This window comes from Jaculus jaculus, chromosome 9 (genome assembly GCF_020740685.1).
Source record: "Jaculus jaculus isolate mJacJac1 chromosome 9, mJacJac1.mat.Y.cur, whole genome shotgun sequence".
Taxonomy (NCBI): Eukaryota; Metazoa; Chordata; class Mammalia; order Rodentia; family Dipodidae; genus Jaculus; species Jaculus jaculus.
In genome coordinates, this window is record NC_059110.1 from 112,235,973 (window position 1) to 112,261,687 (window position 25,715).

Sequence of the window (25,715 nt, forward strand, 5' to 3'; positions counted from 1 at the left end):
AGGCCACCCTGAGATGACAGAATTAATTCCAGGTCAGCCTGGACCAGAGTGAGACCCTATTTCGAAAAACCAAAAAAAAAAAAAAAAAATAAGTAGAGTTGAGTGCGGCAAAGACTACATCTCCCGTCGGGCTTTGCGGCGCGGTGGGCTTGCCTGACTTAAGAGCCCTGTCGGGCGCTACAGCGCGCCTTTCCCTGGAGGCCCCGGATGAAGATGCCCTTCCTAGCCAGTGGGTGTGGCCTCATGTCGGCCCTGAGACCTGGGGCTGTCTTATTGGCTGTGAGCTCGGGCGGGATTGGACGTGAAGGGAGGGGCTGTGGTGACGACCAATAGAAAGCTTGGCTGGACTTTGGCGCGAGAAGGGAACGCCGGGGCTGTGCAGATTTGGCGCGAGCTGCGGGTCGGGTTTGCTGGTGTGGAGTTTGACGTGGAGTCGTCGCGGTCGTGCGCGGGACGCCAGCCGGAGCCTGTGGCTCTCAGGTGACGCCGCCGGGAAGGGTGGATGGCCGCGGGTCTGAGGTTAGGCAAGGGCATGTGCACTCTGGAAACGGACCGAGCAGTGGTCAGGGTGAAGGAGCTGGGAGCTGTAAGAAGGGACTGTTCCAGGGTGGGTGCTGGAGAGCTGGGTGGGGTGTAGTACGGGGCGGGGGAAGCCCGAGCTGCAGTGTCAGGGCTTGGGGGACACTCTAAACATAAAGCCTGGGGCTGAACCGGTGCTGAAGATGTTCTGAATGTTTGGGGTGAAGGAATTAGAACTTCTATAGAAATCAATGAAGATCAACTTAGGGCATCACCCAAGTGGTTAGGAGCTTGGACTCTGTCGCCAGGATGTCTGGGGTGGTTAAGATAAGGGTGAGACTTAAATGAGTTAATGTGTATAACAGCATCTTACACATACTAAGTAAACAAAAAATGAAACCTACTAACTGTGTAGATATGGATGGTAAGCAGAACTAAAGATCAAAAATATTATTATTAATCAACTAATTTATGAGATAAGGATTGAATATCAGTGTAAATAGATTTCTTATATTTTCACTGGCTGCCCCCCTTTTTTTTTTTTTTTGTATACAGCTGTACTGGCATCATGCCTCGAACTAAATCCCAAGCACAGGCAACAATCAGTTTTCGAAAAAAGAAGCTATCCCAGACATCAACAAAAACGAAGAATTCCAGTAACACTAAAGTAGAACTGACAAATGTCCAGGCTGTGCCCTCTTCTCCATGTATAAACACAAAAGTTCTGCCTCTCAGCCCCAGAAAACGTTTGGGTAAGCTTTCCACTATAGGACTACAACTTTAAAATGAATAATTAACTTATTTTTGGTGTTTTACAAGACAGGGCCACACTCTAGCCCAGGCTGATCTATAACTCATTCTATACCCCAGGCTTGAACCCACAGTGATCCTCCTACTTCAGCCTCCCAAGTGCTGGGACTAAAGATGGACATCATCATTACAACTTTTTCAATAGTAGTTCTTGACATTTTTTTAAAAAGAAGGATTTTTTAAAAATATACTTTATTTATTTATTTGAGAGCTTGTTTGGAGGTTCTGGCAGAGGAATGCAGCTGCTCGTATACCCTTGACCAAAGACCAGTCCTCCTCTAATTGGGAAGGTCGTCCTCTTCCACTGAGCGCACAGCTTCGGTTGGGGGGGGGGGTCGCACATGGAGTGGTGAGGGAGGAAGGGGACACCCACCTAGTCAGCCAGATCACCCTCATATCCTTATTTATTTGAGAGAGAGAAAGAGGCTGAGAGTGCTCAGCACTGCAATATCTCTATCACACCTTCCAAGGCTCAGGATCCGTGGCGGAAAGAATGTAAGAGCCAAGGGAAGGGCAGGACTCCTTACAAGGTGCTCCTCCAGACACAAAATAGCCTGGATATCCATGACCTCACAGTGCCTGACACTAGCTACACAAGACCATCATAATAGGAGGAAAAGATCATGACATCAGAATAAAAGACAAATTGAGAGGGGGAGGGGATATGATGGAGAGTGGCATTTCAAAGGGGAAAGTGTGGGGGGGAATTATGGGATATTGTTTACAATCATAGAAATTGTCAATAAAAAATAATTTTAAACAAAGGCAGAAAGAGAGGCAGATACATAGAGAGAATGGGCATGCCAGGGCCTCCTGTCACTTTAAACAAACTCCAGATGCATGTGCCCCCTTGTACATCTGGCTTACGTGGGTCCTGGAGCGTCGAACCAGGATCTTTTGAATTTGCAGGCAAACTCCTTAACCACTAAACCATCTCTCCAGCCCTCAAAATATATATACATTTTTGAGGTAGGGTCTCACTCTAGCTCAGGCTGACCTGGAGTTTCCTATGTAGTCTCAGGGTGGCCTCGAATTCACGATGATCCTCCTACCTCTACCTCCCAAGTGCTGGGATTAAAGGCATGTGCCCCCACACCTGGTTCAAAATATTTTTTAAAGGATTTTATTTTTATTTATTACAGTCAGAGAAAGAGAGAATGGGCGCGCCAGGGCGTCTGGCTACTGCAAACTTTATTTATTTATTTGGGAGAAAAAAGAGGCAGAGAGAGAATGGGTGTGCCAGGGCCTCCAGCCGCTGGAAATGAACTCCAGACACATGCATCAACTTGTGCATCTGGCTTATATGGGTCCCGGGGAATTGAACTTGGGTCCTTTTAATTTGTAGGCAAGCTCCTTAATCACTAAACCATCTCTCCAGCCCTTAAATTTTCTTTTTTTTTTTTTTTAATTTGTTTTTGTTTATTTATTTATTTGAAAGTGACAGAGAAAGCAGACAGAGAGAGTAAGAGGCAGAGAGAGAGAGAATGAATGTGTGCGCCAGGGCCTCCAGCCACTGGAAACAACTCCAGATGCATGCACCCTCTTGGGCATCTGGTTAATGTGGGTCCTGGGGAATCGAGCCTCGTACCAGGGTCCTTAGGCTTCGCAGGCAAGTGCTTAACCACTAAGCCATCTCTCCAGCCCGAATTTTCTTAATGATAAGATGTTTGTTGGTGAAGCTTCTTTTTTTAAAAGATGTTTATTTTCCTTTACAGTGCATATGCTAGTCTACTGTTCTGCCAGTCCAAGAAAACTTTAAACATTGGGATGGAGCTTTTAAAATATTATTTTTGGTGGGGCTTGGTGGCACACCATCCTTTAATCCTAAAAGGGTTGCTGTGAGCTTGAGGCCAGCCTGGGACTACATAGTAGATTCTAGGTCAGCTTGGGTTAGAGTAAGATTCTACCTCAAAAAATGATTCTGTTTTCAGATTTACCCATCATTCCTTTTTTAAAAAATATATTTTTATTTATTTATTTGAGAGAGAGAAAAAGAGGCAGAGAGAGAGAGAGTGGGTACACCAGGGCATCCAGACACTGCAGACACATGTGCCACCTTGTGCATCTGGCTTATGTGGGTAACCAAACCTGGGTCCTTTGGCTTTGCAGGCAAGCACCTTAACTGCTAAGGCATCCCTTTAGTCCCCCTCCCCTTTTTTAAGTAGGGTCTCACTCTAGCTCAGGCTGACCTGGAATTCTAATTATCTTGAAGTCATATGGTTTAATTTAGCTTTTCTTTTTGTGGTATTGGGTTGAACACAACTTTACGTGCTAGCAGGAACTCTGCCACTGACTTATATATGCTCAGTCCAGGAGTTTGTTTTGTTGTTGTTTTTTCTTTTGCTCAAGCTGACCTGAAATTCAGTATGTAGTCTCAGGGTGGCCTTGAACTCAGCAATCCTACCTCTGCCTCCCAAGGGCTGGAATTAAAGTTGTGTGTCACCATGCCTGGCTTTTTTTTTTTTTTTTCTTTTTCTTTTTCTTTTTCAAGGTAGGGTCTCACTCTAGCCCAGGCTGACCTGGAATTCACTATGTAGTCTTAGGGTGGCCTTAAACTCACGGTAATCCTTCTACCTCTGCCTCCCGAGTGCTGGGATTAAAGGCATGTGTGGTGTGTTTTTTGGTTTTTAAGGTAGGGTCTCACTCTGGCCCAGGCTGACCTGGAATTCACTATGTAGTCTCAGGGTGGTCTAGAACTCATGGCAATCCTACTGCCTCTTCCTTCTGAGTGCTGGGATTAAGTACATATGCCACCATGCCCAGGTTCTCAGCTGAGAGGATGGTGCTGGCAGAATAAGTGAAAGCCAGCTATGCTGCTGAACATCCTGTGATGCACATGGCAGCCTCTTACAACAGGAGTGATTTGTTCCAAAGTTTCAGTGCTCCAGAACCCAGAGCTTCCCTTCCTAAGTACTGTTAGCTCTCAGAGACATTTCAAATTTCAGCAAGGTTGAGAAGTCTTATTTTATTTACTGTGTTTTTTTTTTTTTTTTTTTTTTGAGATAAGGTCTCGCTCTAGCCCATGCTGACCTGGAATTTACTATGTAGTCTCAGGCTGGCCTCGAACTCACAGGGATCCTCCTACCTCTGCCTCCCGTGTGCTGGGATTAAAGACGTGCACCACTATTTCCTGGGAGACTGGAAGAAGTCTTATTTTAAAACAATCCTGAGGGGCTGGAGAGAAAGCTTAGTGGTTAAGGCATTTGCCTGCAAAGCCAAAGGATCCCGGTTCGATTCTCCAGGATCCATGTAATCCAGATGCGCAAGGGGGTGCATGCATCTGGAGTTTGTTTGCAGTGGCTGGAGGCCCTGGTGCACCCATTCTCTCCCTATTTCTCTCTCAAATAAATAAATAAAAGAAAAAGGAAAAAAAAAACATTCCTGAAATTTCACCCCAACCAGAAACCCGTTTGGTTTCTACCAAATGTCAACATTCCGTGCTGCCATCTGGTGGCCATTTTTTGCTTCTAGCTGAGATGTTTTCTTTTGTGGTTTTGAGGTAGCTCTTCACCTCCTTGTGGATGAGGGGAGAGGTCCTTTCAGGTATCTCCCTTTTCCCCTGCTATGCATGACCATATTCTGATGTTCGTGTTTCAGGTGATGAAAATCTGTGCAACACTCCTCATTTATCCCCCTGTTCTCCACCAAAGCAAGGCAAGAAAGAAAATGGGCCCCCTCGTTCACATACCCGGAGGGGACGCAGGCTGGTCTTTGACAGTCAGCTGGTTAAGTCTCCTAGCAAAAGAGAACACGACAGCATCCGCCAAAACAAAGGGCTCTCCTCGCCACCAGGTCAAGAGATCACTGCAAGTTCTGAACAGAAGTGCCCGCTGGAGAAGGAGCCTGCACGTGTGAGGCTGTTCAAGCAAGAAGGTGTGTCCTCACCTGACAGCTGTTAGTGCAGCCATTGTAAACAAAGCGGGTGACTGAATGAAACCAAGTGCATTTGTTCTTTTTTTTTTTTCAAGTCACCTTCTGTTCTGTCTAATTGTCCTTTTCTGTCTGGCACAGGTACTTGCTACCAGCAAGCAAAACTTGTCCTCAATACAGCTGTCCCAGATCGGCTGCCTGCCAGAGAAAAGGAGATGGATGTCATCAGGAATTTCCTGAGGGAACACATCTGTGGGAAAAAAGCTGGAAGTCTTTACCTTTCTGGTGCTCCTGGAACTGGAAAAACTGCCTGCTTAAGCCGAATTCTGGAAGACCTCAAGGTACATTGAGAACACGAATTACGGTGCTCTTGCTAAAATAACATTGGTTATTAAAGGTTTTACAAAAGTGACTTTATGGGACTGGAGAGATGGCTTAGTGGTTAAGGCGCTTGCCTGTGAAACCTAAGAACACAGGTCCGATTCCCTAGTACCTATGTAAACCAGATGCACAAGATGGTGCATGTGTCTGGAGTTCATTTGCAGTGGCTGGAAGCCCTGGTGCACCCATTCTCTCCCTCTCACTTTCCCCAATAAATAATTTTTGTTGTTGTTGGTGGTGGTTTTTCAGGGTAGGGTCTCCCTTTAGCCCAGGCTGACCTGGTAGTCTCAGGGTGGCCTTGAACTCACAATTATCCTCCTACCTCTGCCTCTTGAGTGCTGGGATTAAAGGTGTGCACCACCACGCCCAGCTTTTTTTTTTTTAAACAGTGACTTTAAGCCGGGTGTGGTGTTACATGCCTTTAATCCCAGCATGTAGGAGGCAGAGGTAGGAGGATCACCATGAGTTCGAGGCCACCCTGAGACTACGTAGTAAATTCCAGGTCAGCCTGGGCTAGAATGAGACCCTACCTCAAAAAACAAGTGACTTTAGGAGAGTGAATGTTTCCAAAAAATAAGGCATTTTTTATTTTATATTTCATTGTCTGAATCTTTCAAAATGAAAGTAGAGCTTCTTTTCTTATATCCTGTTAGTGGTTTTTGTTGTTGTTGCTGTTTCTTCAAGGTAGGGTTTCACTCTAGCCCAAGTTGACCTGGAACTCACTATTCACTATGGAGTCTCAGGATGGTCTTGAACTCACAGCAATCCTCTTACCTCTGTCTCCCCAGTGCTGGGGTTAAAGACATGCACCCCCCTCCCCAGCAATCCTGTTAGTTCTTGACGACATTTCAAGTTTCATCAAATCTTTATCTGAAGCCAGAATAACTCCTGGGTTTGATTTTTTTTTTTTTTTTTTTTTTTTTTTTAGAAGGAAGTGAAAGGCTTTAAAGCTCTCGTGCTGAATTGCATGTCCTTGAGGAGTGCCCAGGCTGTATTCCCAGCTATAGCTCAGGAGATTTGTCAGGAAGAAGTATCCAGGCCAGCTGGGAAGGACATGATGAGGAAATTGGAAAAACATATGACTGCAGAGAAGGGGCCCATGATGTAAGTATTTTTCTACTGCATTTTGCTCAGGGAAAATCTGCAAGGTCTCTTGCTCATACATAAATAGAACATTTTGTGTTTGTACTGTGAGAAGTAATTATATAAACTTGAAGGGACAAAGAAAGGAAAAATTATAAATGTTTTTAAATTATTTGCCTGGAGGGGGTGGCTGTTACTTGTTCATGATGAGGGGTAGCTTTTATTCATTCATTTTGGTTTTTCGAGGTAGAGTCTTGCTGTAGCCCAGGCTGACCTGGAATTCATCTGGTAGTTTCAGGGTGGCCTCAAACTCACGGCGATCCTCCTACTTCTGCCTCCCGAGTGCTGGGATGAAAGGCGTGTACTACCGTCAGCTGGGGATACCATTTTAATAGTGGTTATTGGATGATAGAGCTTTAGGAATATGACAGAAAGTCATCCCACGTCAGATTGGAAGGTTAAGAGGCTGGCTATGGATACTAACTGTTTCTCCTTATATGTAGTGTGCTGGTGTTGGATGAGATGGATCAGCTGGACAGCAAAGGGCAGGATGTATTATACACACTGTTTGAGTGGCCGTGGCTAGACAACTCTCGACTGGTGCTAATTGGTTAGTACTTGGTGTTACATGGCAGATATAAAGTCTTGTTTCTGTTAGTTCTGTTCAATTTCTTTGTCAAGTCTGAAGAAATATGACAAAGAAGCCTAATACATGGTGCATCATGCCTGTGGTCCCAGTTGTTGAGCAGACTGGGACAAGAGGAATGTGAATTTGAAATAATGTGGTAAGACTCCCCCCCCCACCCACCCAAGGTAGGCTCTCACTGTAGTGCCAAGCTGGCCTCAAAGTCACAGCAATCCTTCATTCCTACCTCTGCCTCCTGAGTACTGGAATTAAAGGCATGTGCTACCATGCCTGGCTCCGTTTGGTCTTTTTAGATAGGATCTTGCTGTGTAGCCCAGGAAGACTTGGAACTTGCTTTGTAGTTGCTATGCAGTTGGCTGGTATTGAACTTGCAGCAGCCTTCCTGCCTCAGCCTTCCAAGTACTAGAATCACAGGTGTACACCATCACATCTGGCTCCTATTCAGCTTTTGTGTACACATCTTTCATGCTGGGGAACATAGTTCTGTGTATTAGAAAGATCTCTCATTTGCCAGGCATGGTGGGCACACTTTTAATGCCAGCACTTGGGAGGCAGGGGTAGGAGGATCATCATGAGTTCGAGGCTACATAGTGAAGTCTAGGTCAGCATGAGCTAGAGTGAGATTCTACTTCAAAAAACCAAAAAGAAAGATCCCTCATTTAGTTGAAGTTGATATCCCCATATTCTTTTTTGAAGCCACTAAAAACCAGGCTCAGTTTGATGTGGTGGCACATGCCTTTAGTCCCAGCACTCAGGAAGCAGAGGTATCACTGTGAGTTTGAGGCTACCTGGAGACTACACAGTAAATTTCAGGTCAGCCTGGGCTAGAGAGAGACCTTACCTTGAAAAAGAAACAAACAAAGAAATAGGCCCACACAAATCAGAAGCCAAAAGGTAAGAATTAGGTTAGCCCAATAACATGCCAGGAGCTTACACACTCTTAGCAGGGCCACTGACAAATCTACATGTTACCGGTAGAGGAAAAGGGAGGGAATAATCTAAAAAGAAAGTTGAGGGCTGGAGAGATGGCTTAGTGATTAAGGCGTTTGCCTGCAAAGCCGAAGGGTCCAGGATTAATTCCCAGGACCCATGTAAGCCAGATACACAAGGGAGCGTCTGTGTCTGGAGTTCATTTGCAGTGTCTGGATGCCCTGGTGTGCCCATTCTCTTTCTCTCTCACCCTCTCTCTGCCTTTTTCTCTCTGTTAAATTAATAAGTAAATATAAATAAGAGCCGTGGTGGCACATTCCTTTAATCCCAGCACTTGGCAGGCAGAGGTAGAAGGATAACTGAGTTCAAAGACACCCTGAGACTACTTTGTGAATTCCAGGTTAGCCTGGGTTAGAGTGAGACCCTACCTTGAAAAACAAAACAAACAAACAAACAAATTCAGAAAATTTAATAATGACTACATCTTATTTTTTTAAAACTCTTTTTTCACAAAGGATCTCTTTGTTACCCAGGTTGACCTCAAACTCTTGGTCTTCCTGCCTTTGCCTCTCAAGTGCTAGAATTACTGGCATGCATCACCATGGCTTAATGACTATTATACACCTTGCCTAATAGGTACTTCTTACCTATTGGTGTGGGGTGGGGAGCACAAATTGAAATGTTGGACTTTTAACTGGAAATGTTATTTCCAGTTTAATTTTCCTTGTAAGATGAGTTAACTGAGGATGGTTATTGTCTGTTTATCTCCTCAGGTATTGCTAATACTCTTGATCTCACAGACAGGATTCTGCCTAGACTTGAAATTAGAGAAAAATGTAAACCACAGCTATTGAACTTCCCACCTTATACCAGAAATCAGATAGCTACTATTTTGCAAGACCGACTTAGTCAGGTGAGTGCCAATCAAGATTCCAGATACTGTTCTGAGTTGCCTTTATTAAGGAAACCTTATAAGAGGTTTAAATATATTTTATGTATTTATTTGAGAGGGAGAGAGAGAATGGGTATGCCTGGGCCTCCAGCCACTACAAGCAAACTTCAGCTGTCTGTGCCCCCTTGTGCATCTGGCTTATGGCCCAGTGTGAAAGAATTTTTGTGTGCATTTCTGAATTCTTTCACATGATTCCATTTATTGGATACCTGTGTCAAAATAAAAACAGAAATTGGAAGGCTGGGTGTGGTGCCACATGCCTTTAATCCCAGCACTCAGGAGGCGGAGGTAGGAGGATCACTGAGTTCAAGGCCACCCTGAGATTATATAGTGAATTCCAGGTCAGCCTGGGCTACAGCAAGACCCTACCTTGAAAAACCAAACAAAAAGAAAAAGAATTGGAGGAATCACTCAAGCTTCCTCGATGGTCTTTTAGAAAGATTGCTCAGTGGTTACAGGTACTTTCTTGCAAAGCCTGCTGGCTCAGGTTTAATTCCCCAGTACCACATAAGCCAGATGCAAAAAGTGGCACCAGGCACCTGGTAACCATTTGCAGTGGCAAGTGGCTTTAGTATGCCCATACATATAAATACATGCACACATACACAAATAGAGGCTGAACTTTAAAAAAGGAAGCCGGGCATGGGGCCACATGCCTTTAATCCCAGCACTCAAGAGGCAGAGGTAGGAGGATCGCTGTGAGTTCTAGGCCACCCTCAGACTACATAGTGAATTCTATTTCAGCCTGAGCTAGAGTGAGACCCTACCTCAAAAATAAATAAATAAAAAGGGGAACATGAGAGGTGGTTTAGCAGTTATCTGTCTGCCTCTTTTTCTCTCTGCACTCAAATAATTTTTGTAAAATATATTTTATTTCTTTATTTGAGAGAGAGTAAGAGGGAAAGAGAGAATGGGCATGACAGGGCCTCCAGCCACTGCAGACAAACTCCAGATGCATGTACGCCCTTGTGCATCTGGCTTACGTGTGGGTCCTGGAGAGTTGAACCGGGATCCTTTGGCTTTGCAGGTAAACACCTTAACGGCTAAACCATCTCTCCAGCCCCCAGTCATTTTTTTTTTTTTTTTTTTAAAGAAAATAGGGCCAGATAAGCAACAGAGAAGCATCCCTGATTTTTTTCCCTCTAACCTCCATCATATGCACTCACAGTGCATGCATCTGCACGTACGTGCACATATGTCACATGCCCGTTGCATGCCATACTACACATGCTGGAAAGGAAAGATGGTGCCATGCCGGGGAGACAGCCCAGTGCATAAAGTGCTTGCCGCGCACCACAAAATGCCTGCGTTTGGATCCCTGGAACCCACGTAAAGCTGGGTGTTTAGAGTACAGGCTTCTGTAATCCCAGTGTCCTTGCTGTAAAAAGGGAGTAGACACAGGTGAAACTCCTGGAAGCTTGCAAGCCACATAGCTTGGTGCACTGATCATTAAAGAGAGACGCTGTTTAAATAAGGCGCAGCACAAGGGCCCATACTCAGCTGTCCTCTAACCTTCATGTGTGCGCCGTGGGATGCACATGCCCCTACTCACACATCAACTAAATCAACATGTCCTAGCCAGGCATGGTGGCGCACGCCTTTAATCCCAGCACTCAAGAGACAGAGGTAGGAGGATAGCTTGGGTTTGAGGCCAGCCTTAGACTACATAGTGAATTCCATGTCAGCCTGGACTAGAGTGAAACCCTACCTCGAAAAAAAAAAATCTCCATTTATAAGGCTGATGTCTCAGCAGTTAAAGGTGCTTGCTTATAAAGCCTGAAGGCCCAGGTTTGATTCTCCAATGACTATAAATCCTGATAGACAAAGTGGCACCTGCATTTGGAGGTCATTTGCAGTGACAGGAAGTCCTGGCACATCAATACTCTGTCTTTCTGAAATAAATACAGTAAATAAAATATTTTTTTAGGGGGCTGGAGAGAGCAGTTAAGCCACATGCCTGCGAAGCCTAAGGACCCAGGTTCAATTCTCCAGGTCCCATGTAAGCTAGATGCACATGGTGGTGCGTGTGGAGTTCGTTTGCAGTGGCTAGAGGCCCTGGTGCACCCACTTTCTCTTTCCCTCTCTCTGTCGCTAATAAATAAAAAAATAAATCTTAAAAAATATTTTTAGGGTTGGAGAGGTGGCCCAGCAATTAAAGTCACTTGCTTGTAATACCTGACAGCCCAGGGTTAGGTTCTCTGGTATCCATGTAAGGCCAGATGTGCAAAGTGATGAATGCCTGTGGAGTGCATTTGCAGTGGCAAGGGGCCCTGGCATGCCCATTCTCATTCTCCTTGCAAATATTTTTTAAACCCTCTGTTTAAATGTACTTTTTATTTATTTGTTTGCAAACAAAGAGTGAGAATGGGCATGCCAGGACCTAGTGGTATTGCAAATGAACTCGAGAGACATGTGTTACTTTTGTGCATCTGTCTTTATGTGGACACTGAGGAATCAAACCTAGGCTATCAGGCTTTGCCAGCAAGTGCCTTTAACCTCTGAGCCATCTCTCCAGCTCCCAGGTTTAGTTGGAGATTGAACATTTGAGTATGCCAGGCAACTTCTCTTAACACAGAGCTCTAGGTTTAGACTTAGTTGTGAAAATCCCTATATCTAGAACCTAAATTGCTAAGAGAGAATCTTGTAGTCTAAATTGTCTTTCAATATTTTTTTCCAGTACTAAGGTTCATTTAAGGCCTCTCACATGCTAAGCAATTGCACTACTACTGAGTTATATCTCCAGCCTTTTGGTTTTTCTAGGTAGTGTCTTGCTATAGCCCAGGCAAACGTGTATTCACTGTGTCTCAGAGTGGCCCCCAACTCATAACAATCCTCCTATCTCAGCCTCCCAAGTGCTGGGATTAAAGGCATGCGCCACCACACCCAGCTCATATTTTCGAGGCAGAGCCTCACTTTAGCCTAGGCTGACCTGGAACTCGCTCTGTAGTTCCAGGCTGGCCTCGAACTCACAGCAATCACCCTACCTCTGTGTCCCAAAAGATATGTGCCACCACGCCCAGCTTGCCCCAGCCCTTTTTTAACTTTTTTTTTTTTTTTTTTTTTTTGAGGTAGGGGCTCACTCTAGCTCAGTCTGACCTGGAATTCACTATGGAATCTCAGGGTGGCCTTGAACTCACGGAGATCCTCCTATCTCTGCCTCCCGAGTGCTAGGATTAAAGGCATGCACCACCACGCCAGGCTTAACTTTTTTTTTTTTTAAAGCTAAGTCCTCACTAAGTTATCCCACCTGGCCTTGAAGTTGCTCTCTAGACCAGATAGGTTTTGAACCTCCTGCTTCAGACTCCCCACTAGCTAGAGGACCAAGAGGCCCAGGCTCAAATTATCTTTTATGTCTTGTCTGAAGGTGTCTAAAGACCAAGTTCTGGACAACGCTGCAATTCAGTTCTGTGCCCGCAAAGTCTCTGCCGTTTCTGGAGACGTTCGCAAAGCACTGGATGTTTGCAGGTGAATTATAGCACTGTTGACTGCTTTTATTTAAAAAAAAGGCTGTTAATTGTCTCATGTAACTCAAGTAAATGTGGCTTAAGAGGCTCCATTCTGCTACTTTTTATGCCCAGAAAAAGAGGACTTGTATCTCAGTGGGGAGCTGTGGATTTCCACCGTGTTAATGTCTGAAACATTATCAGTCCATTACCTACAGAGGGAGAAACAAATGAGATGTTGCTGGCACTCCCTGTGGTGATTATAGATTGGTTAATTACATTTGTATTAAAAAAAGACTCCAGTTTACTTTTCCATTAGCTGGTCTCAAGCAGGTTTATTTATGGACCTGAACCATCTTTGCCTTTAGACTTTCTTCCCCTTCCTTTCCTTTTGTGGGTGCCCCTTCTCTCCAGTTGGTGGTCCCCCAAGTTGTTCTCTAGACCTCTTTCCCCCTTCCATCCTTCTCTCCCTCCTGCTGGGGAAAGCCTCTGTGCTGACTGATGAAATTTCTTCCCTCCCAGTAGGGACACTGGGTCCATTAAAATGGTACTTGCTGTGTTGGCCCGCTGGTCCAACCTCCCCCCACTACCAGGCAGAAGATCCAGGTCTGGCTTATGGCTTCCTGTGGGCAAAACGCTTTGGAGAGAGCAGTGGGAGAGTTAGCTCTTCCTGTTGCTGAACTCCATGCTCATGAATTTGAAAGTTTCCCCTAGTCAGCAAACTGCTTGAGTAAAGACCACAGCTATGAGCAATAGCCGTGTGGGCTGGCATGATGTAGCCTACAGGTGTACTATATATATCTACCTGAGGACGCCCCTTTTCAGGCTGCTGTGTCGGGATGCTGCTATTAGTTCTCCTTAGTCAGTTACCCGCACTACATATCTTTTCTTCTTCATGACATTTTGCTTCATTGAAAATGTTATTGGCTCAATATATGACAACCTACTTGGCAACTTGAAAAGGAAAGCAATTAGTGTTAAAGTTTCTCAAATTCTTGGCTCATGAATTGTGTTAAGGTAGTTAAGTCCCTTTAGCTAAAACATACCAACTTCATTTAGGGATCTTAACTTTTTAATTTTTTTTAATTAGTTAGTTTATTAATTTATTTTTTTAGGCATTGTTTCACCCTAGCCCAGGCTGACCTAGAATTCACTATGTAGTCTTAGGGTGGCCTTGAACTCAGGGTGATCCTCCTACCTCTGCCTCCCAAATGCTGCAATTAAAGGCGTGTGCTACCATGCCCAGCTAACTTTTTTTTTTTTTTAAGTGTTTTGTTTTTTATTTATTTGCAAGCAGAGAGAGAGAGAGAGAATGGGTGCGCCAGAGCCTCCAGCCACTGCAAACGAACTCCAGATGCTTACATCCCCTTGTGCATCTATGTGCTTATGTGGGTACTGGGGTATTGAACCTGGATCCTTTGGCTTTGTAAGCAAATGCCTTAACCACTAAGCCATCTCTCCAGCTCCCCGGCTAACTTTTTTTTTTTTTTAATATTTTTATTATTTGAGAGAGAGACAGAAAGTGAATGGGCACACCAGGGCCTCTAGCCACTACAAATGAACTTAAGACACATGTGCCACCTTGTTCATCTGGCTTATGTGGGTCCTGGGGAATTGAACATAGGTCCAAGGTTGATATTTTGTTTGTTTGTTTTTTCTTTTTGAAGTAGGGTCTTACTGTAGCCCAGGATGACCTGGAATTCACCATGTAGTCTCAGGGTGGCCTCGAACTCATGACAGTCTTCCTACCTCTGTTCTCCCATGTGCTAGAATTAAAGGCATGTGCCACCATGTCCAACTTGTTTTTGTTTTTTTGAGAGAAGAGAGGCAGATATAGAGAGAGTGGGCACACCAGGGCCTCCAGCCATTGAAAACAAACTCCAGACACATGTTCCACCATTCATATCTGGCTTACATGTGTACTGGGGAATCAAACCTGGGTCCTTGAGCTTCACAGGCAAGTGTCTTAACTGCTAAGCCATCTTTCCAGCCCTACCTAACATCTTGTTTTTTAGTTAATGTGCCTGCTTTTGAGCTTGGTAGGTTAGTGTGCTGTTTGGTTTGGCTCAGACTAAATTAATTTTAGAAATGTTTTTACAGGCGAGCTATTGAAATTGTAGAGTCAGATGTCAAAAGCCAGACTGTCCTCAAACCACCGTCTGAATGTAAGTAGTTTATCTCTTTCCTGTCTTTCTTCTAAGTGAAAACTTAACTTTTCTGAGGAAAAAGAAAAGATAACATGAATATAGTTAAATCCACATTTACACATGTGTATGTTTGTTCAATTTCATCTCTTTTACTTTAGTCTTACCTGCCTGTGACATAGTCCATGCATTACTGGAAAGATGTGTCCCAGGGTGTTATGTAAATGGCTGGAATAAAGTTTTCTTTCAAAGCTCTTGGGATAGATAGAAACCAGACAGTAAGGCTGGATCAGCTTTTCTCTGGGTGCTTAGGACGAGCATCCTTTAGGTCTTACGTAGTTGAAAGCAATGCTTGGTAATAAGGGTGAAAGAACTGTAAGTTCATCTCAGGGTGTCTTAAACCTTTAACTCAATCTAGGAGCGTGGAGCTACAATTATCATGTTGCTGTAGTAAACTGGAGGCTATCTACCATCTACCCAGGCTGGCATTGAACTCACAGTGATCCTCCTACCACTGGCCTCCCGTGTATTGGGATTAAAGACATGCATCACCATGCCTGGTTTACAGATGACAAATTTAATCTTCCTTTTCCTCAGCTGTTCTCTTCACTGTGGCAGATTATGAAATGGCTGTGAGCTACATAATCTGTCAGTGTTTGCTCTTCAGTATTAATATTTGGAGACAAGACGGTGTGGTTTGTTTTTCCTTCATTCCTGCACTGGTTGGAAGTTACTAAAATTGTTTTAACACTATAGTCCTATATAAAGTACTTTCTCTTTCATTATTTATTAAGAGAACATAATTTAAAACATTCCAGATATACCTTCAATTAGTGCTTAGGCTGTAGGTAGGCAATATTTGCCAGTGTGTAGAGTTAGATAACTGCTTTTCTCCTTCTCTTTGACCTTTGGGTTTTTTTTTGGGGGGGGGGGTGTTGTTTCAAGGTAGGGGCTTGCTCTAGACCAGATTGGCCTCAAACTCATGGCAGTCCTCCTGTGTCTGCCTCCCCAGTGCTGGGATTGTAGGTGTGTACCACATGGCCCCAATAAACCTTTTTGTTTTTCGAGGTAGAGTCTCACTCTAGTTCAGGCTGACCTGGAATTCACTATGGAGTCTCAGGGTGGCCTTGAACTCACGGTGATCCCTCTACCTCCTGAGTGCTGGGATTAAAGGTGTGTGCCACCATGCCTGGCAACTTTTTATTTTAGATTATTCCCTCCTTTCCTTCTACTACTAACATGCAAGTTTGTCAGTGGCCCTGCTAAAAGAGGTGGTAAGCTCCTGGCATGTTATTGGGCTATTCTGATTCTTATCTTTTGGTTTCTGATTTGTGTGGACCCAGATTTTAATAGCTTCACAAAAACTATGGGAACACTTAGTTCAACAAAATGAGGAAGCTTTCTAGTACATAGAACTAACTAGGTTCTCCAGCATTAAAGGGATAGACACAGGCTGGGCATGGTGATGCATAATCCCAGCACTTGGGAGGCAGAGGTAGGAAGATCACCCTGAGTTTGAGGCCACCTGAGACTACAGAGTGAATTCCAGATCAGCCTGGGCTAGAGGGAGACCCTGTATACACACAAGCTGAGTAGAAAGCTGGAGTCAGCACTTGGGAGGCAGAGGTAGGAAGATCACCCTGAGTTTGAGGCCACCTGAGACTACAGAGTGAATTCCAGATCAGCCTGGGCTAGAGGGAGACCCTGTATACACACAAGCTGAGTAGAAAGCCGGAGTAATGGCTCAAGCCTTTAATCCCAGCATTGTGGAGGCAGAAGTAAGAGGATTGCCTTGAGTCCAAGGTCAGCCTGGAAGTACAGAGTGAGTTTCAGATCAACCTGGACTAGAATGAGACCCTACCTCACCAAAAAAAAAAAAAAAAAAGTAAAGAAAGAAAGAAAAAAAGTAAAGGTAGATACATGGCCACATATTAGGAGTGTTTTAGAAGGGACCCAGCCGCTGAGTAAGGAGTAAGATTAGACATCTAAATTCCTTTCAGCTTGAGGTTCTGATACTTGATCTATGAGCTCTGGTTTCTCTATTAGTCATCTCCAGCTTCCCCTTGTGGTAAATGAAATAGAGGCAAATTGTTGTGTGGCAACTGCAGATGGTCCCAGGAAGTAACTTCAGGCAAAGGTTGTTAGAGAGCAAAGTCCCTCCTCTGTCTTACGAGTCATGTTCCTCCAGACAATGAGGCCATAGTCCTATCCAGCTTGTTGGCAGTGTCTCAACCTCCAGCTCTTGGGCGGTGCTAGCCGCTCGGATATCCAGCGGCATTTTCTCAAGTGCTGCTGTCCTGCAGATCAGCCTGGGCAAATGAATCCTCGAATGTCACTGGTGGTGGTGGGTGAGCTATCTGGAGACCTGGTGAGGGTTTGACTTTCCTGTCCAGATTGATTCAGTCATGTGGCTCAAAATATGAGATAGGGCTAGAGAGATGGCTTAGTGGTTAAGACACTTGCCTGTGAAACCTAAAGACCCAGGTTCAATTCCCCAATATTCACATAAGCCAGAAGCACAAGGTGGTACATGTGTGTGGTTTGCAGTGGCTGGAGGCACTGGCACACCCATTTTCTCTCTTTCTCTCTCTTGTTTTCATCCCTTTCTCTCTCTCAAATAAGTAAATACATTTTTTTTCCCCCCGAGGTAGGGTCTTACTCTGGTTCAGGCTGACCTGGAATTCACTATGTAGTCTCAGGGTGGCCTTGAACTCATGGTGATCCTCCTACCTCTGCCTCCTGAGTGCTGGAATTAAAGGCGTGCACCGCCACACCCAGCTTACATAATTTTTAAAAAAATAAGTAAATTCTGGCCCAGGACTTTGCAGTTGGAGTAGGCAAGTGCTCTGCCCCTCAACTTCATCCCCAGCCTGTCCCTGTTCTTTACTTCTGAGGTGCTGTTAACTTCCCAGGCAGAGAGCCCTGCGTTGTGGTGCAGACATGTAACCCCTGCACCAAGGAGACTGAGACATGAGGATCATGAGTTCAGGCCATCTTGAGTTAGTTAATATTGATTGAGACCATGTTTCCAAAAACAACAATGAAGGCTGAAGAGATGGCTCAGAGGTTATGGTGCTTGCCTACGATGCTTAATGACCTGAGTTTCATTCCCCAGCGCCCACATAAAGCCAGAAGAACAAAATGGTAGATGGCGTCTGGAGTTCATTTTCAAAGACTGGAGACCCTGGCACACCCATTCTCTTTCTGTCTCTGCTTGCAAATAAATAAAACCTAATGTGGCTGGGGGGATGGTTCAGTGGTTAAAGGTGCTTGCTTACAAAGCATGGTGGCCCAGGTTTGTTTCCCTAAAAGCCAGATACACAAAGTGGTACACGCATCTGGAATTCATTTGCAGTGGCAAGAGGCCTGGGTGTCTCCTCCCCTGCGCTCTCTCTCTCTGCAAATAAATAAATAAATATATGTAGGGTCTCACTCTAGCCCAGGCTGACCTGGAATTCACTTTGTAGTCTCAGGCTGGCCTCGAACTCACAGCGATCCTCCTACCTCTACCTCTCTCTCAAGTGCTGGGATTAAAGGCGTGTGCCACCATGCCCAGCAAATAAAATATTTTAAGTTAAAAAAAAATCTAGCCAGGTGTGGGGGCACACATCTTTATCCCAGCACTCAGAAGGCAGAGGAAGTAAGATCACTGTGAGTTCAAGGCCACCCTGAGAATACAGAGTGAATTCCAGGTCAGCCTGGGCTACAGTGAGACTCTATCTCAAAACCATCACCCCCCCCCCAAAAAAAAAAAATCTAAGGGCTGGAGATCTCTCCAAGCTTAGCGCTTGCCTGAGAAACCCAAGAACACACATTCAAATCTCCAGGTCCCATGTAGCCAGACAGTGATGCAAGGGCACAATGCTGCACATGTGCACAAGGGGGCATATGTGTCTGGACCTTGCTCATAGCGGCTGAAAGGCCCTGGGGTACCCATTCTCTCTCTGCCTCTCTCTCTCAAAGATAAATAATAATAATAAAAATCTAAGCTAAGTGGTACACTTCTCTAATCTCAACACTAGGGAGGTGAGGTAGGAGGATTGCTATGAGTTTGAGGCCAGCCTGGGACTATAGACCCTACCTTGAAAGAACAACAACAAAAAAAAATTTGGTTTTAATGACCCTTGACTTGCTTTACAGGTAAATCACCCTCTGAGTCTCTGGTTCCCAAGCGTGTTGGTCTTACTCACATATCCCAAGTCATTTCAGAAGTTGATGGGAACAGAATGGCTTTGAGCCAAGAAAGAACACAGGATTCCCTCCCTCTTCAGCAGCAGATCTTGGTTTGCTCTTTACTGCTGTTGTCCCGACATTTGAAAACCAAAGAGGTCACTCTGGGGAAGGTAAGTTGGGAATCTCAGCAGATGAAAATCAGCTTTGGAATGCAAATATTTACCAAAAGACAACAGTTAACCATTAGCCAGGGGTAGTGCCACACACCTGTAATCCTAGTACTTGGGAGGATCACTGTGAGTTTGTGGCCAGCCAAACAAACAAATGAAAGCCATTAGATGTCTCTCCATCCTTCTATTCATTTCTGTGTCTCCTTATGAAATTATGAAGCCCCTTTCCTATATTCTACATTAAAGTATAGGTGGATGGTATATGTCCAGAATGCTGGTCAAGGGTTTTATTGAAAAGATGAAAAACAGGATGTTCAGATAGCTCCTCTAATTTTAGACTCCCAGATACGTAGACTATAATGCTATGAGATGCAACGTGGGTAACATTTGTTCTTTTGTTTCCTCCCAGTTGTATGAGGCCTACAGTAAAGTCTGTCGAAAACAGCAGGTGACAGCTGTGGACCAGTCAGAATGTTTGTCACTTTCTGGACTCCTGGAGTCTAGAGGCATTTTAGGATTAAAGAAAAACAAGGACACCCGCTTCACAAAGGTACAACTAACTGTGTTTTGTTTTGTTTTGTTTGTTTGTGGCATTGGTGTGTGTGTTGCATGTCCGGGCCAGGGGACAACCTCCAAATGTTTGTCCTCTCCTACTTTCTCTTTTTTAAATCAATTAATTAATTTTATTTATTTATTCATAAGCAGAAAGAGAATGGGGTGGGCCATTCCAGATAGATTCACCACTGCATCTGGCTTTACATGGGTACTGGGGAATCAGAGCCAGGTCTTTTGGCTTTGCAAGCCAAACCACTAAGCCGTCTCCCCAGCCCTACTTTCTTCTTAAGGCAAGGTCTCCTTGTTTTGCATTCACCAGATTAGGTGGCCTGTGAGCTTTACAGATTTTCTTGGTTCCACCTCCCATTGAGATAGGTGTGTTGTATCCAGCTTTTACATGTGTGCTGAGGAATTGCATTCACTCCGGTAGGCTTGCAAGTGAGCACCTTTAATCGCTTGGGCCATCTTTCCAGCCCCCGTGGCAATGTTTTAATTGTCCTGTTTGGAGATCTCGTCCTTTGCCAAAGTAAAGATGTAAAAATGACCACTAAACAATTTGTTTTGTTTTGTTTTTTGTTGGGTAGGGTTTAAGATTTGCAAAGATACATGTGTGATGTGAATGAGATTGTGTGTGTGTGTGTGTGTGTGTGTGTGTGTGTGTGTGTGTGTGTGTCTATGTGTATGGTGTGGTGTATGCCTGGGTTAGAGTGAGACCCTGTCTCCAGAAATAAAATTATATATATTTGTGTGTATGCATACACATGTGCACACATACAGGGTCTCTTGCCACCACAAACTCCTGTCTAGCTTTATGTGGGTGGCTGAGAAATTGAGCCCAGGCTGGCAGACTTGGGGTTTGGTTTTTTTTTTTTTTTTTTTTTTTTTGTTTGTTTGTTTTGGTTTTTCAAGGTAGGGTCTCACTCTAGCTCAGGCTGACCTGGAATTCACTATGTAGTCTCAGGGTGGCCTTGAACTCAGGGCGATCCTCCTACCTCTGCCTCCTGAGTCTGGGATTAAAGGCGTGCACCACCCTGTCCACCTGGCTGGCAGATTATGGAAGCAATCACCTTTAACTGCCAGGCAGTCTCCCTAGCCCCTACACCAGCTTTTTAGGTGAGTGCTAAGGGTTGAACTCGCAGCCAGTGTTCTTGCTTGAAGCTCAGCAGTGCTCCCAGGTCCGGGTTCTTTTTTCAGGCCACTGGAAAAAGCAGTGTTTGATCTGCTTGCCTTCATGAAACAAGTTTAATATGGTAGAAGTTATTGTAATAATAACTTTGCTTTTGTAGATTCTCCATCATGAAATAGCTCCCTTTTTTCTTTCCAGGTGTTTCTGAAGATTGAAGAAAAGGAAGTAGAGCATGCTCTGAAAGACAAAGCTTTAATCGGAAACATCTTAGCTACTGGATTGCCTTAAATTCTTCTCTTGCCCCCAGCTGAAAGAATGCATCTGGCTCTGGCAAACCGGGGAAATTTTGCTTTAGGACTTTTCACTCGGGTCGCTTGAAAACAAATGTGACCTTTTTTTTTTATGCTTGAAACCAATGAATTTTAATGTATAGGATTCATATGTATTATCACAGAATAATATCTGAGTCTTATTATTTTATCCATAAAAATGACCCAGGTCGGGTGTAATGGCACATGCCTTTAATCCCAGCACTCGGGAGGCAGAGGTAGGATTGTCATGAGTTCAAGGCCACCATAGTGACTTCTAGATCAGCCTGAGCTCTAGATCAAGACCCTACCTTGGAGTTGAGGTGTTGGGGGGGACCCAGTAGTTGGGTATGATGGTGCACACCTGTGATCCCAACTCTTGGGGAATAGAGGCAGGAGGATCAGGAATTCAAGGCTGGCCTGGACTCCATGAGACCCTGTCTTCACAACAAAAGACTGAGTCAAACCTTTTTAAATTATTTTCACTACCTCTCCCACAGATGTGTCTAGCCAGTGTGCTTGCAAATCTATGCAGACTTGTATTACAGAATGTGTATGCGTTTACCTTTGTTAAGAACTTGGGGGTTAGGTTACAAAGAATGAAGAATGACCCAGAAAAATGCATACCAACATGAAGATTTGAAGGACATTTGGGTTAAATAATTGATTGCTTTTTGGTGTTTTCTGTGTTCATGTTGCAGATAGTACCGCGTTGTGACATTTTGAAAGACTCATTGAGTCTCTCCTCCAGGCATTGTGGGGATGGTGAGGAGAATATAACTATGGATTGTGAATATATTTATTTTCAAGTTGTGTTTCTTGTCTTTTTAAAATGAAGTTAGTGTGAAATTCCTTCCCATATTGTCCCACAGTCTTAGCTGCCCTTAGATGAAGCTGTTGTCTTCAGTAACTCTCAATTCATCTGAATACATATTTTTCCAGTCTTACTAGATAAATTAATCCATATGGTTATTAAAGACTCCTTTCTTCTGGGTTTGATTTCCAGTAGCATAAGGCAATTGGTGACAGGGACACCAGGGGGCACCATCATAACACTGCTTTGAAAGTGTAGGCTTTGGGGGGTAGGGTAGTTTTGCATGAAGGGGCAGAAACGTACTTAAGTTCAATTTGTTTGTAATATTGCTGTGTTTATTACCTGAGCAAAAAGTGGACGTGGAAACTTACGAATAGCGGAACAGTCTGCTCCCCCCCCCCCACACACACAAGCTCTTCCACCGCCTCTTGCCTTTCTGATACAGTCTTGAGTTTAGGAACTTGATATGTGTACAAAAGATCTGTTGGCCACTGTTTCATTCATTCTGCCCACTGTATCCCTGTAAGGTGATCTGTGTGACAGCAGGTGGTACGGGGTAGGAGGGCAGAGAGCTCTCTGAAACGAACACTCCTCCTCGCCGCTGTGTGTGGCAAAGGTGAGTCTGTAGGCACAAGTTTGAATGTCACACTTAGTCCCCTTGGTTAGAGAGCATTTCATTCCCTCTGAGGGTAACTCGTGAATAAGGAGTCCAGTTGTCCACCAAGAGGCTTGAAAAGTGACCGGGGCTCTAAGGGTTAACAAGCATAATTGCAAAGATTGTCCGAAGGCTGATGGAAAGCAGAGACTGCATGGGATTGAGAACAGATGCGAGGCTTGATTTAAATTACATTTTATTGGATGCTGCAGCCTTAAGAGACGTGACTGCTTTACAGTTTGTTTCCACACTGTGGGCAGCTGCTGTCTGTTCTGCGTCCACAGTAGGATCCTGCCCAGAAAGGAGCGGCCTCCCCACCTCGCTGTGTTTGAGGCTTGGCGCCTTCCTCTTAACTGTAGGGCTGGAGTCAGGAACATGGTTTGACTCTCAGTGGGGCTGCTATGTGCCCTCCCTGGCTTCTAGCCAGGGTCTCATTGGTAGACTCAAAGAGGCCACATTTCTTTCTCCCCCCCCCCCCACCTCCCTAGTATTTGAAAATAAAGCTTCCTATATATACTGGTTTGTTCGTTTCCTTCAGCTCTTCCCCCCACTGTCAATTTCTAGGTCATTGCTGCTCTTAAGACTTCAGCAATTGGAACAGGGTTGGCTCTGTCAATGATGCGTGAAGCAGACTTAGAGTCCCTGCTTGGCTTCCGCTGCCCTTGTGGGAGCAAAAGCTGATGTATGCTTGTCAGTAAAGTCTTAAGTGTAATTCGGACAGTTGGGGCAGAAAGGAGGAGGAAGAGAGTCCTTTACTGGCAGGTTTTTCTCACAAGCTGAGCTATGGGAAGGAGGTGGGAGTTTAAGGAGGATGGGATGGGCCTGTGGTTACTAGTTTTTGCCAGGATCTTAGGCCACACCGCATGGAAGTGGAGGCCAACATGCTGACCTACATTCTTCCTTTTGAAGACGGTGGGGTGTGTGTGTGTCTGTATCCTGGTTTGTCTTTTTTTCTTTTTTTAAGAACCAGATTAAGCTTCCACAAGAGTCTTTGGTATTGCCATAGAACATAGACCCAATCAAGTTGGTGTGTGTTTCAACCCAGACCTGTCACTGACATTGCTGGCTCAAGACAGACTTGCCTGTGGCTTGCTAACTCTTCGAGTGTGTGAGGTCTGGGCTACCCAGCAGCCAGAAAAGTTGGCAGTCCTGTTCCCTCTTTGCTTGCCTATTGCTCCCTGTTTTTTATTTTTTCTTAATGCTGGGAGTGGCCTCACACATGCTAGGCTAGTGTTCTGCCACTGAGCTTTATCCTCAGACCTCCCTGCCTTTAAAGTATCTTTTAATTTTATTTTACTTTTGGTTTTTCAAGGTAGGGTTTCACTCTATCCCAGGCTGACCTGGAATTTCACTATGGAGTCCCAGGCTGGCCTTGAACTCAGTGATCTTCCTACTTCAGCCTTCCAAGTGCTGGGATTAAAGGTATATGACACCATGGCCTGCCCTTTTTAAATTTATTATTTGTAAGAAGAGAGAAAATGGGCATGTTGGGGCCTCCTGCAACTGCAAGCAAACTCCAGATGCATATGCCACTTTGTGCATCTTGCTTTATGTGAATACTGGGGAATTGAACCCAGGCTTTGGCTTTGCACACTTTTTTTTTTTTTTTCCCGAGGTAGCATCTTGCTCTAGCCCAGACTGATCTGGAACTTAGTAGCCCAAGTTGGCCTTGAACTCACAGGGATCCCTCCTACCTCACCCTCTTTGACTATTGGAATGTTATAGGTGTAAGCCACCAAGTCTGGCTTAGGCTACTTTTGTTTTGTTTTGTTTTGTTTTTCAAGGTAAGTCTTACTTTAACCCATGCTGACTTGGAATTTACTGTGTAGTCTCAGGGTGGCCTCAAACTCTTGGTGATCCTCCTACCTCTGCCTCCTGAGTGCTGGGATTAAAGGCATAGGCCACACCATCCCTGGCTAGGCTAAATTATTTTTTTTTTCCTTTTTGAGGTAGGGTCTCACCCTAGCTCAGGCTGACCTGGAATTTACTATGTAGTCTCAGGGTGGCCTTGAACTCACAGCGATCCTCCTACCTCTGCCTCCCAAGTGCTGGGATTAAAGGCATAGGCCACACCATCCCTGGCTAGGCTAAATTATTTTTTTTTCCTTTTTGAGGTAGGGTCTCACCCTAGCTCAGGCTGACCTGGAATTTACTATGTAGTCTCAGGGTGGCCTTGAACTCACAGCGATCCTCCTACCTCTGCCTCCCAAGTGCTGGGATTAAAGGCATAGGCCACACCATCCCTGGCTAGGCTAAATTATTTTTTTTTTCCTTTTTGAGGTAGGGTCTCACCCTAGCTCAGGCTGACCTGGAATTTACTATGTAGTCTCAGGGTGGCCTTGAACTCACAGCGATCCTCCTACCTCTGCCTCCCGAGTGCTGGGATTAAAGGCGTGTGCCACCGTGCCCAGCCTTAGGCTAAAGGATCTGTTCACAGTGGGACGTGGTGAGTTCAAGGCCACCCTGAGACTACGTAGTGAATTCCAGGTTAGCCTTGGATAGAATGAGACCCTATCACAAAAAAAGAAAAATATATATTTGTTCACTATTGTAGGAGAAAAAGAAATAAATCAAAGGTTTCTAATGGTTTCTGGTGTGAGGAATTGAACCCGGGACGTCACTCCTGCTAGGTTACCATTCTACCACAGATCTACACCTCCCATCCCCAATATCAAGATTTTATTTACACTCATATCTGTCCCAGCACTTGCTATATAATGCCCTGAGATATTCATTAACTATTCAATGAACAGAATGGACCAAGGAAGACACTGCCTTTGCCCCACCTTGGGGACAGTTCTCAGCTGGAGGTAAACTGCCAGTGCTTCTGTACTGAGGTGGAATAGGCTTAAAGCCTTTAGTCCCAGCATTTGGGAGGCTGAGCTAGGAGAATCACTGAGTTCAAAGCCAGCCTGGCTAGAGTGAGACCCTGGTTGTAGGGGGCATGGGGGGAGCTTTAATCTACAAAACAGGTCTTGGCACAGTTGTGCAGCATGTCTTGGTCACACAGATGCATCCCAATCACTCCCTCTGGCTGTATTTTGCTTGAAGCAACAACTTCTGGGTCACTTGAGGGAAGTTCTAGCTATGGGGTGAGACTTGCCCACAGGCTAGGAAGAGGGGTGCCTGTCTGGCT

The 25,715-nt window shown here is 44.8% G+C and overlaps 1 protein-coding gene across 1 annotated transcript; it reads left to right on the forward strand.

Annotated features, from left to right (window-relative positions):
- The first annotated feature begins 365 nt into the window (after nucleotides 1-365).
- On the forward strand, nucleotides 366-21,427 carry Cdc6 (cell division cycle 6). The gene is made up of 12 exons (XM_045158632.1): nucleotides 366-480; nucleotides 1,075-1,271; nucleotides 4,927-5,202; nucleotides 5,341-5,540; nucleotides 6,509-6,684; nucleotides 7,167-7,273; nucleotides 9,013-9,152; nucleotides 12,556-12,656; nucleotides 14,735-14,799; nucleotides 18,919-19,121; nucleotides 19,531-19,671; nucleotides 21,001-21,427. Exons 2-12 carry the CDS (start codon nucleotides 1,088-1,090, stop codon nucleotides 21,088-21,090), a joined length of 1,683 nt encoding a protein of 560 aa, XP_045014567.1. The 5' UTR covers nucleotides 366-480; nucleotides 1,075-1,087; the 3' UTR covers nucleotides 21,091-21,427.
- The last annotated feature ends 4,288 nt before the right edge of the window (nucleotides 21,428-25,715 follow it).